The following is a 13,290-nucleotide window of genomic DNA, read 5'->3' as shown; positions in this document are numbered from 1 at the left end:
AATAGTTTTACAGGCCAGCTGAGTCCAAATTGAGAATTTTACTTTCAAGTAAAGTTCATCAAGTTTTGTGAAAATACACACACAACCAAAAGGTAGAAAAAGTTTTAACCCTTTAGTTGGAGGTTAAAAGTCCCCTTTGACTACAGAATCCAGAACTTGATGCACTATTTCAAAGCCCTGATGCCCCTTCTCCTCCTTCCCCCAGCTTCCAAGTAGGGGAAGTTAAAATGAGAAAGTGAGAAAAAGATCTTAAAGAAATCCAGAGGCTCCAGTAGCCTAATAAGGAAATCCTCTGAACAGTTTGGGCAGTTCCAGTAGCACTTCCAGTAGTGTGCTTTACCTTTACTTTATGGATATATATTTAAGTAAAGTCAGGCACAAGAGAGCATTGAGGTTTCTGAAGACTCATGTAGCCCTTCTCTTAGGAGTCAGCACTACACAGAACTAACCGAAGTCAGAAGTTAGACTCTTCAATAAATGCCATTAGAAAAAAAAAGAGCTAAAAAGGTTCTGTGACAACTTGCAGAGCTGGACTCGCCCATGGTACCTCAGGGGCACTACATGCATGCTAGCTAAAAGACTACCTCTTCTGTGCGCATCCATATCTACTGCAGGTTTGCTGTTAAGAACTGAATCTAAGGTCATACTCTAAAAAACACACCACAAATTGCCCTTTAGCCTTCCAGGAACTTACATGACTTTCACATCATACAGATTTATCAATCTGAAATTTTTTTTAGGGTTTAATACAAAGCTGAAGTAACAGGCTAGAGAAAAGGCAGCTTCTGAAAACAATCATGTGTGCATCTATTTTATAGCTACCTCTTCTGCCTAGCCCCTCCCAAAGTTAGCCTGAAAAACATTAAAATCTACACAAAGTTTTATTGCAATCATACAAGGGATACAACAAGGGTCAAATACAACAAATACTATGATGCAATTTTACATTTATTAAACTACAGTTCAAAGCACAAATTTACACATTCTAGATACACTAAACATCTAATGAAGTCACACTGGTCTCCCACTGACATTTGATATATCTGGGCGAAAGACAGTAACTTTACAAGACTTTTCTAACAGGAATCCTTAGTATAAAAACTGTGTACTTGTATGTAAACTGTTGAAGAACCCAAGTGATGGGTTTCCATCTCCACTAAGTCATCCATTTTGTTGCATATTTAAACGCTCAGGGGTTGAATGAACTTGATTTTAAATTTGGATGCCATTATCTAACCCTCCCACGCCCCAGTGAATTGTAGCTGTAGCTTGTTTTGCCTGGTCCCCATTAACTATTACTATTTTTTCAAGTTTTGAAGAGAATGAATTGAATTCAAGATTGTTCCGTTTCTTCCACACTGGAATGTTGACCAGACAAACTACAGACTTGCAACTGCAGGTCTAAATGAAGCGTTAATGCCTGTTTAAGCTGCAGTGGAAAAGCGGTCTTCTGGGCTCAGCTGAATGCAAGAAGGCACAAAGAAGAAGTTCTTCATCAATGTGTCTGAAGCAATTCCAGCATCTTGCATCTCATCCCTGCAGCAGAAAAGGATGAGAGTTGTAATAGGGTGTTTTCATATACAATTTCACATCAGAGACCAGCCCTGAATATAGCTCTTGACATCTAACTGCCCCTGGAGAGGTTGGCCCCAGTCTCAGCAGACGGAAGAACCAGCTACGCAGGTGCTTGGCACACACAGAAAGGCTGTGACTCTCCACTGGCAGAAGCGCAGTGCCCTGGCTGCCTCAGCATTGCTCTCACCATCACAACAGCGTTACTGCCCTTCCTGCCTGCGACGATGGTGCTAACCTTGTGTGCAAGCTGCAGTAACTACAGAATCACTAGGTTGGAAAGGACCTTCAAGATCATCAAGTCCAACCATTAATCCAGCGCCACCATGTCCCCTAAACCATGTCCTGAAGCGCCACATCCACATGTTTCTTGAACACTTCCAGAGATGGCGACTCCACCATCTCCCTGGGCAGCCTGTTCCAATGCCTGACCACCCTCTCAGTGAAGAAATTTTTCCTAATATCCAATCTAAACCTCCCCGGCGCAACTTGAGGCCATTTCCTCTTGTCCTATCACTAGTTACTTGGGAGAAGAGACCAACACCCTCATCGTCACAACCCCCTTTTCAGGTAGTTGTAGAGAGCAATACGGTCTCCTCTCAGCCTCCTCTTCTCCAGACTGAGCAACCCCAGTTCCCTCAGCCGCTCCTCATAAGACTTGTGCTCCAGACCCCTCACCAGCTTCGTTGCCCTTCTCTGGACTAGTGTTGGGAAAGCTCGAAGGTTGATGTCAAGCAGCAGAAGGCTTTACAACTACCACTAAACTTGGAGTCAACATTAGGTATTTTGCTTTCCTTGTCAACCTTAAAGCCAAGTAGGCATTTTACCACAGCTCCCAGTTTAGTCTTAGCAAAGTCAGAATATTAAAAAAACACCAGAAACTCAAACCCACAACCTGAAAAGGTACACTCTTGCCCTCAGTTGCATCTTCCTATATTTGACATCAAATGTAATTTATACTTGGCGGTAAGTGTACACTCTTGAAGGATGTGAAAGCAATCTTGCCACTATGAAGAGAATTTTCTTACCAGTCACTGAAAGACATCATGTAGTAAATCAGTGGCCTCTGATAGTCGTTAAAGGTAGACTGTTCACCTAAGGTACCAGAACCCATATTATCAAAGATCAGCCAATCTCCAACACTCAGCTCAGGAAGAAGACAGTTTTCCACAATTTGATCAAGCTCATCACAGGATGGACCCCAAAGGCTGCTCGCAAACAGAGGCTCATCTTCCTTGTATTTCTAAAAGGAAATGATCCAGGTAATTCAGGCTTCAGTTTATTGAATAAGAAAGTTTTCAAGTATACATAAGGATAATTTCATAAATAATATGTTCTTATATAAAGTGTTTAATGTATAGAAAAAGTAAAAAATATATGGTCTATCTCTGAAGAATACAAAAAGGACTCACCTTGTGAACCTCTGGGATAGTACTCAGTTTCTCAGACAATTTACTTGCAAAAGAACCATAAACACCATCATTTACGTAATATGTAAATACTGGTTCATCATCATTCCTGGTTTGCTCCACTGGAAGTAAAAAAAGAAGTTATCTTGCATGCCATTTTTTGTCACAAGTAGCCCTTTTGCAATCTAATTCAAGTCAGGAGAAAGCAGTTGACAAGGTGGTTCCTTATATACTGGAATGGGAGACTTATGAGCAGAGTAATCCGCATGAGATCAGATTTTAAAATCAGTTGTAACATTAATGTGAGGCTTAATAAATTAATACTTTCAGTAGTAATCACTATTAATAACATAAATCCAATTTCTACTTTAGCAGAAAAGCAGCTTGCTCTATGGTATGTTCTTCTACGTTCTTCTAACACATAACCTTCTAATACACCTTCTGTAAAGCACCCAGTATAGGTAACACTAAATAGTGTTAATTATAGTAAGGAAACAAGAAGTGCCACATAAATGTAACAACAAAAGTGAGATACACAGATAACGTATGGGCAGAACCCAAAAGGCAGATTACAATGCAGGCATCAGGGAATGTATTAAATAGGCTGAAACACACTAGTCCATTCTGACCAAGAGTGGGCAGTTATTGGTACCGATTCCTAACGCATAAAAGATAAATACCAGCCTTACCTCCAGAAGGAAGAAGTTTATCATACGCAACAGCCTTCTTTGCAATGATGTTAACTGCTAGTGTAAATGCAGATGAAACATAGTAACACCCAGGCTCTGCAATCACATTAACACCAGATTCCTTAGGAAAGTAGACATCCAGCAATGGCCTGATGACATGATTAACCTAGGAAATTGTCAGGGGTAAGACCAGTCAAACTCAGCTTATGTATATAGCACATACACACACTTTCAGTCAGCAACAGTTCTAGTGAGCACACCAAAAGCTTACTCTGTTCCTCGATTCTCCGAGAAGTGTTACCAGAGGTCCAAAATTTACAGAAATGTTTAAGAAAATAGGTCATTCTGCTGAACACTGAAGACTGAGTTCCATGAGCCCAAGTACTACACAGTCCCTCCTCCCAACCAGAGTTCAAATTGTGGTACACTCAAGACTGCACAAGTAATTTCAAAGTTTGTCCAGCGCAACAGATAACCTAAAATTACATATGAATCCAGAAGAACAAGGGCCTTCTTGTGATCAGTTCTCAATATTGTTGTATCAGAAACAGAATTATTTAATACTGATGCTCAAATCTTAAGCCAGAGGTTTCAAGATTAACAAGTAATTTGAACAAGTAACTGAGCAGTTAGAACGAAGAAAGAAAAGCCCTGATTGCTGTTAGTAACTTTTCACTGAATCACTTTTGCTGTCCTACATGCAAGGAGTTTGTCTTTAAGACTACGTAACAGTGTAAACAGGTTATGCTGTTTTATGTGCCACTGCATAGCAGAAATCCCATTCAGGCCAAATCAAAGGCTAGCCAAAGCAAAGATAAAAGCAAGACCTTTAGTCTTCAGTTCTTAAGTACCAGATACTTTCACACAGTAGCAATATGGTTTATGATCCAAAGCATGCTGAGCAATCCTGACCCAAACCATGCAATAGAGTAACCAGCTGGACAACAGTAGTCAACTGCCAGAAGAACTGAGTTACTACTGTTAAAGTGGCTTAGGATAGTAATTTAATCTGTGACATGCTTAAATCAGCATTTACCCAATATGAACAGGCTTAAAAAGAAATAATGATCACCTCCAAGGACCGATTACACTATCCACAATAAAGAATATAAACCCAATTATTTGATCTTATAAATTAGTCTAACATGGAATTTAGAACAGGTTTCAGCTATCAAGGTTAGTTGCAGTTTGAAGGTTAAACACTTCAGTATCCTAAATCAAAATTAGAGTTTCAACTTCCAATACACTGCATACCTCTTCCAGCTGAAGTTCTGAACCTGTGAAGCCTCCACCGATATCCAACATGTTCATTTTAAAGCCAAATTCTTCCTAAAATGCACAGGCAGAACATAAGTACAAAAACAGCTGTAAAAATATTTTATGTTGCTCCTTGCTGTGGTTGTTTTCTATGTACTTATACTTTTAGCATATTTAGCAGAGTATGTCTAATAACAGAGTAACAGCATCATAGAAGTTAGTACAGCTCCATTAAACCTAGCCATAATAGGATTGGGACATCAATAGAGGCTGGTTACACATTTCTCAAGTAGAAGTCCCACAGCCAACGTTAACTCCCATCTTGTGGCATTTGTTATATTCAGACAGTGTTTGCTGAGCAGGGTGGCGCATTCTGACAAAAGAAAGTTTTAGGAATTTACAAATATGTGTAATTCAAGTCTTTTGGATAGTGCATATGTGACAAGACTGCTACAATGAATTTGCACAAAGATCAGTGAGAACTTCAGCTCTGTTGCTCTCCATGTGTTACCAGTCACAGCTAATGCACTAACTGCAGTATAAGAGCAAAGAGACTTGCAGTCTTCTCTATGTAGTTTGAGCTTCTCATTTACAGGAAGACAGATGTTCAGAGATGGGATTTTTTAATTTTGGAATAAGAGAAAGACACACAGAGCATGTAAGACTCACAAAAGTCGTCTGAAGCCTCCAACAAATCCATTCCTCTTCATCCAAATTTGGATATTCCCCCCCCCCCCCCGCAACATGACACTTATTTCTTATGAGGCTTAGTTATTAATATCAGGTCACATGCACCGAAGTAGCGGTTATATCACCATAAATGCCAGCATACAAATGCTTAATATTTTAACATAACTTAGAAATGTCAACTGTGTATTTGCAGGACTGAGATCTGAATTTCAAAAAGCGTTTACCAAAAGTGGGAAACTAATTTTTATTTGAAAATAGCTACTGCCTGTCAGTGGGACAGTATTCATTAATCTTTGTCCACAACTAGGATTATAAAGTTTGTTTTACCTCCACCACATCTCACAATGGAGTGGTTACTCCCTTATTAAAAGTTCAGTTTCCCCACACTGATACGTTTTGGAAATACTGTAGTTGGCTTGTTAGTATGATTATGATAGAATAGAATGGATCCTCTACTGCAGCAGTTGCACATACACATGCATATATCTACTTACAGCCATGTCAAACACACACCGAGCATCAGATATGGCATGAATGTATGTTTGCAGTTCCTTGCAAGAGCCTGAAACATGAAATCTGAAAGAAATAAAAACACAGTTAATAGTCTGAAAGCTGCATGGTTCAGTGTAAGTTGTTTCACCATCTAAAACAGCAATGGAAGCAATTTGTTTCCAAGTGGCTCAAGACAATCTTGCATGATAATACAGTAACTGCAAAGAACAAGCTCAGATGATTACTTTTATTCCATTGGATCTTGCTCTTAATGCTAAGAATGGCAAGATATTCTATATCCAACAATATTCTCATCCAAGAAATAACAACAGATTTGCCAAACCTTTCAGCCCTCACCATCAAAGTAGTTAAAATTTGTTCTTCAGTGGGTGCCAATGCCAACACAGTGCCTTGTATACAGTCTCCCCTCTCTTACCCTACTTTGTATTGCCTTGCCTGTACACCCTCTCTCCTGGCCCATCCAGTTTTCTTCTCAAAGCTAGGGCTGTACTGTGCACTATCTACTCTCTCCAGCATTTGAGAGGGTAAGGAGGTGTGTCCCACTGCCACCCTGTTCTGAAGCTTCTTCAACACCAGGCCAGGTCCTAGTTTCACAGCAAGGCCAAACAGGCCGGTGGGCAGGACATTGGAAGCAGAGAAGTACTGATGCCTCCCACAAGCTCCTGAACCTGCCCTGGTTCCCTGTCCAAAAGGTTTAAGTACTGCCATAATACTGCTAATAACTGAGGTGCTAAAACAAGTGTCAACATGCCCATGGGTTTCCTAAAGACTAGTATGGTCTGCTGGCTCTGGACATACCATACACACACCCATCTGAGCCACAACACTCTCTACTCCAAGTCTAGTCCTTTAAGGAATGCCACTTTGAGGCAAAGGTCACATTTTAAACTTACTTGCTTGAAAGCACTGGGGATTTTTTTAATAAACACAAAAAGCCATGTGATTTTTTTTGTTACAGTTACTTTAGACATTATATAAAAGGTACATTTTCTCAGTAGTATCATCTAATTTTTAAACACATTTGTCATTTGTAATGATTACAGTACATTTATGCTTTAATTTAACATCAAACAGATTTACATCAAAACAATTGTGGTTTAAATCCTCAAAATCTGGCTTCCATTTTACATACTTTACTGTCTTGATGACCCACCCTTTTACTTGTTTGGTTTCCATCTTAAAACATTCATGAGCATGTGATACATTAGTAGCTGAAGGCAGACAGAACAAAGACTTGTGCATACATTTTTTCTTCCACATAGTAAAATCTTTGTCAAACTTCAAATTAAAATACCCCAGATCATTTGGAAGCTCTCAGAACACTAGGATTCATTCCTGCCATCTGTGAGTCAAAAAAATTATCTGAGTATTTTGTCTTGGTACAATCAAAGAGTGACAGAGGACTTAACTCAGAAAATCCAACCCCATGTTCATCTTGTTCAAAGTCTGCCCAAGCTATTTCATGCTATACTAGCACTTATCTGTTACGCTGTTTATTGCTGGAAGAATAGAAATCGAGTTACCACAGAAGTTCAAGAGTACAGCTAGGAAACAGGAGCGGGTTCTAAACTTTGCTTTTATGCTGACAGCAGGATTTCTGATACTCTATTTCAAATTGCTTTGATGTCTGTAATAGTTACTTTGTTTCGCACTAGTTTTTGCTTGTATATTAGTGCTTTGCTTGCAAGCAAAAACTCATCTAAAAAGTTGTTTGCATTTGTGCCTTTTTTTTTTAAAGAAACCCTATAAAATAGTGCAGGGGGATGATCTTTTTTTATCCTACATCAAGTACATCATACAAACATCTGCTCAGCCAGCAGAGAACAATAAAGCCACTCACTTGACACCAACTATTTGGACTCCCAACTCCTTAGCACATTCCATGAGGTGCCTACAGTTCTTCAGGGTGGTGCCAAACTTCATATTCATCTCCTCATCAGCAGTAATGTCTTCTGTGGCAATGTGCAGTAAGAGCCTAAGAGAAGGGGAAGATGATTTGGGCAGTTGGTTTACATCATCAGCACATGTGAAGCCTGAAGACTGTCAGAAGTGTGTTCATTATGTTGTCATTACTCCAGCTCCATCGATGGATGAGTCAAGTGAACCTAATAAGAACAATCCTGTACAGAGAAAAAACTAGCAATTAGGGGCTAAAACATGGAGCCAACAAGGACAAGGGATTTCGAAATGCAGCAACTAAAACTTTTGCTGCAGCAAGAGTCTGTTCAGTGCTGTAATAAAAGAGAATGTTACCTTCTAATAAAGTATACTTCCCCATAAAACCATTAAGACTGTAATATGCTTTTCCCATCTCTGTCCTCCTTTCTAGCCAAGAGGAGAGCATGAAGATTCTCCTTCAGTCAGTCACATATCAGCTTTGGTTAAACCCAGCACCTGGAGAATATCAGGATGACACACTAAAAGCACAGCCTGGCCACATCCCTCCACCTCTCTCCTGGTTGAACACATGGACTGGTGATGGGGTGGGTGTCTCAGTCCATTCCCTGCCCCTTCTTCCAGGGCACTTGTGGAGGAGGAAGGCATCAAGTACCATCTCTTACAGTATTATGTAGTGAGACAGCTTCCTCCCTCCAGTCAAAGCCTCATTCTGGACAGGTTTGGCAAACTGCAGTGCCAGTGTTAACTGTTTTCTACATTAAAGTAACACTTGAGTGGCAAAGGCATGTTCACATCAAAACATCTAGAGGTATACCCCCCAAACCTCACCAATTCAAGCTGCTGTCCACTGAGAAAGTCACTCCTCGCCCCCCACCAAGATCAATTAATGAGCCATGTGGTAAACAGAACAGAAGTTTCATGACATACACAGACTACACAGCGCACATTACATTTAACCACAATGGAGAGCATAAACAAATGGTAGCAGCTCTGCATCAAAAGTGAAATAGTTCTTTTGAAGACATGCAACAAGCCAAACTTAGCCTAGCTGCTACAAAATCCATTTTGGCCTAACAGCTACCTTGACTTCCAAAAGCCCTTTCCAAATGTCTCATGTGTTTAAAATACATTTTGTAAAGAGCAAAACAAAAAAAAATCTCATGTTCTCACACAGGTTGCTCAGCAATCCCTGTTGATTTTAAATTTATACCACTTCATCTTGAAAAAACTGTGACTAGCCTCTCATTTCCTTCCTCTCCTCTAGCACAGACAATTCTGTTCAAGAAATCTTTGGTTAAACAGTATTTTGTAAAGCATTTGGATAGAGTGCTAGACGTAACAAAAACTTGTCAAAAGTTGAACTCTAAAATATGAAAAAATTTTACATCCTTAATACTATGGCTTGGAACCTCACATTAAGTTTGGACAAAATTTCTTAAAGACTTCCAGTGTTAAATTTTAGTGATTGTTATGGCAGCTTTGTGAGTCAACATCTTTTTCTAGTGCAAGCAACTGAAAAAGTGTAATTCTGATTTTTAGTAGTCTAGTAGAATTCTTCCTGTGTTTCAGCCAGTTAGAGCAGAGCTAGAGGAGGATCTGTGTGTTTGGGGATTTTGTTTATTTTTAAGAAAGCATTGATACTTTCAACAACCATGCTTCTACTAGAGCTCTTAGGACACCAGCAACCTTAGCAGTTACACTTTGCCTGGAAAAATCCAAAGGTATAAAGACATGAAAGACTAAGCATTCCTTTCTGACATTTCTCCTCTTTCTAAAGAAAAAAAAACAATTGCAAACAATTGCACTCATTTGAGTTACTAAGACTTCCAAAGGCAGAAACATCAATTTAAAGAGACCCACACGTTACTGAGTTTAGTGCAGAAAGTCACCAGAGTTTTCAGAAGATGAGAAGGAGAATTACAGCTTTCTAAGCAGGATTTCCTCAGCCAAAGCATAATTAGCTTCATCTACAAAAAGACAACCTAGCTGTAACAACCACACATGGGAAGAGCAAGGCTATATAAAGGCTTTGACTTTTTGAAACTATACCAAGGAAGAGAAAGAAGAAAACTCATAGTTGTCACTTCAGCATCAAAGTTTTAATGACCTGAATAAGAGAATTCTAATAAAACAAGCAAACAAATCTCTACCTAGTAGGAGAGCTGGAGATCAAGTTTCTAGAAAAATTTAGATAAGTTGCAGTTCTTTCATAGAAATTGAATTTTTTGTCCTTGGTAAACAGGAACTGTTTCAAGTATTAGGCTATGGGATCCTTGAAAAGCAGTGAAGAGTTTATATTGTTTTTCTCTAGCTCATGGAACTCCTTCATTCTGTCTCCCTGCTTCACAATTTCTCTGACTTAAGAAAAATCTGCATCCTAACTTCTCTTGCTGTGGATGTTACCATAGACAACATCTTCTAAAAGAGGCTATTAGAGCCAAGTGTAAAAGCTAACAAAACACTAAAAACACCAGTGATAACTGGTAAAACGCTAATGACATAAGAGACAGCTTTAGTTTTGCTAAGGCTTTCAAATGCAGGGAGTATGACAAGGCCAGCATTTTACATAGAATTATTTATCATACATAACATTCTTTGCACAGGAAGTACTCTTCAGTATGCAAAGCACTGACAGGCTTCCATGAAGAAGTGTAATCACTAGAAACAACAATATTAACTCTCAAGGTAGTTTAAAAAAAGAAAAAGAATAACCAGGTGGGATGAGTAGAGTCTCCAGACACTGAACTTGGTAGAATCTTCCCAATTCTGTAACTATGGCCACAGTTTTGGGAGAAGACACGACACTAAGGACTGTTTAAGAACAAAGGGCTTTGTAAAGGATGTCAGGAACTCAGTTTCTTAGTGCACTCTGCTGACATTTGTGGGAAGCTATACCTCATTCATCACTGGAAAGCACTGTAACATTCACTTAGGCTCTGACTCCAAATTTCTTGAAGGTGTGGCCCACAGCCCAAGTACTGATATGCAAGGGACATAATGTGAGCCCCTATCAGTCCTAAAGAGACCACGAGATATTGGCAGCAATAAAATTATTGTATTTAACAACGCGAACATCAGCTTTGATCAATTCTCTACAGAAGGCATCTGGGTCAATACTGAAGTAACTAAAAACAGAACTTGAGTCAAATTTCTCACTCTGAACAGTGGGGGAATACCTGCAGGCATATTTAACAGCCCTGCAGAGCATGCCCAAACCTTAGATGGGACCCAATGCACATGCTCATTTGCTGACAGTCTCAGTCCTGACTTCAGCTAAAGCCACTAATATCAAAACAAAATACCCTGAGAGAAAACACTGAAGCCACAACAGAGCAGGAGGAAGATATACTTGCAGATGATGAAGTGCCAGACTTCTGAAGTTTAATCACTGAAACCTTTACATGAAGATTGCCCTATGAAATCAAAATGCAAGATTTCTCCCAAAACAAGGGCTGAGGAAGCTGAGACCCAGTAGGGGAAAAGTTGCAAAAAAGCTACCTTCAAAAGAGACAGAGAAAAGAGAAAAATAGATACAAGTGAGTCGTATTAAAGAAGCCATGTACCTTGCTTGCAACTCAAACAACCCAGAACACAGGCAAAATTGAAGTTTCCACCACATAAAAAGCAAAACCAGAATTTTAACACTTACTTAGCATTTGGATGGTTACGTGCAATTTTCTTCAGCTCAATATCATTGTCACAAGTCATGATGTTTATCCCAGCTTTCGCTGCATACTTTATCTGAGAAGCTTGCTTGCAAGGATTTGTATATATAATGTTTTCAGGAGAAATGCCCAGGTCTTGTACCAATGCCATTTCAGACTGAAAAACAGGAGCATACCAGAGTTTGACAGAGCTTAGTGCACTATCTTTACTGAATTTTTATTAGATGTGCTCTAGTACTGTACCAAATAGTCAAATGCACTAAACAGAAAACTATCCACTGCTTCTAGGGTAGAAGTATAGATTTTCAATAGCCAGTTACACAGGACACAATTTAAATTACATTATTTTTTAACCATGGCACTTAATACCAAAAAGCTGATTTTAAAACAGCAGACAGATAGAAGAAAATAAGGCACACAGATACACAGAAAACAAAAACTTACTTTACTGGAACATGCAAATCCAACACCAAGGGTTCCCAAAATTTCAAGTACACCTGGAGTAGAATTGCATCTTACAGGATAAAATGGTTTTATTGGTGCCATCACATTCTGCCATTGTATGTTCTTCTTTACAAGCTTTCCAAGATCACCAACATAAAATGCTCTTTTTCCAGCCTAAAAAAAGGAAATAGGAAAATAAAAGTGTCTGAAACTGCAGATTCTCTGTCCAAACAAGCAACCCATGAAACAGTCTTAAAGAATTAGGTACATTTTCTTTTCATCTTGCTATTAACTTTTAGGTTAGACCTTGAACAATCCTCATTTTTACTTTCACCTACCAATTTGACCTAGTTTAAAAAAATAAAAGGGAATACCTACCACTTCATAGATACTATGATTGCAACTTAGACAATATTCTGAGATTCCCGAACAAAAGATACTATTCAAATGCCAAATGCTGATTTTATCTAAAAAATAGATTAGGTTACAAATCTCTTCCATCTTTGTATTTTCAGAAGTCTGCAACTTTTTGGAAGGAAGAAAATCCACTGGGATGATAGCTTCCACAGTCTCAACATAATCTATAGCTTGTTATACAAGGAATAAAATCTAATGCACTATCACTATTTTAACATCTAGCTAATAGCTCATGTTACTGAAAGTTTGTTTGATAATATTTTAATTCAGGAAGTCAAGTTTGAGACTGTTCTCCACATCTTGTGAAGCAAAAAGTTCAAATAGAATTTTAAGAACTAGACTCTGCAACCTTAACACACTTAAGTACACAATCTTTAAGAAAATGCACAGATAGTTTTCTGGAAACTGTTAACAGTCCCCCTTGTGCATCTGTTACCATAGTCTTTCTCCATATCAAGTCATGATGTGGATGTAGTGGATTAAAACCCAAACAGATCATTCTGTATTTGTTTATAATGTGCACTCAGTAAAATCCCTGTAAATGAATGGCCTACTGTCTATCAATTGAAGACCATCAGAAAACATATAATCGATCTGAATTAAGACTGTACATCAGATGTTAAATTCTAGCACTTGACTTTTGCAGATATGAAACTATGTTGTGGCTTATTGTATACAATGTCTTTATTTCTGTTTAAAAAACACAAATAGAAATTCCATCGGGTGGAAGCATAC

General features: G+C 38.8%; 1 protein-coding gene across 1 annotated transcript in view; it reads right to left on the bottom strand.

The window, feature by feature from the left end:
* Positions 1–865: 865 nt before the first annotated feature.
* Positions 866–13,290, bottom strand: part of AZIN1 (antizyme inhibitor 1) — a 21,439-nt gene continuing 9,014 nt past the window's right edge. Inside the window, exons 3-11 of the mRNA XM_010294601.1 lie at positions 12,139–12,312; positions 11,679–11,851; positions 7,971–8,105; positions 6,112–6,193; positions 4,925–4,999; positions 3,671–3,836; positions 2,985–3,103; positions 2,601–2,815; positions 866–1,536 (exon numbers count right to left, since the gene is read on the bottom strand). Coding sequence (XP_010292903.1) covers positions 1,425–1,536; positions 2,601–2,815; positions 2,985–3,103; positions 3,671–3,836; positions 4,925–4,999; positions 6,112–6,193; positions 7,971–8,105; positions 11,679–11,851; positions 12,139–12,312 — 1,251 coding nt within the window. The 3' untranslated portion in view covers positions 866–1,424. The remainder of the gene's footprint in view (positions 1,537–2,600; positions 2,816–2,984; positions 3,104–3,670; positions 3,837–4,924; positions 5,000–6,111; positions 6,194–7,970; positions 8,106–11,678; positions 11,852–12,138; positions 12,313–13,290) is intronic.

The sequence above is a fragment of the Phaethon lepturus genome, unplaced genomic scaffold (assembly GCF_000687285.1).
Source record: "Phaethon lepturus isolate BGI_N335 unplaced genomic scaffold, ASM68728v1 scaffold44509, whole genome shotgun sequence".
Taxonomy (NCBI): domain Eukaryota; kingdom Metazoa; phylum Chordata; class Aves; order Phaethontiformes; family Phaethontidae; genus Phaethon; species Phaethon lepturus.
This window is presented reverse-complemented; position numbering and strand designations above follow the sequence as displayed.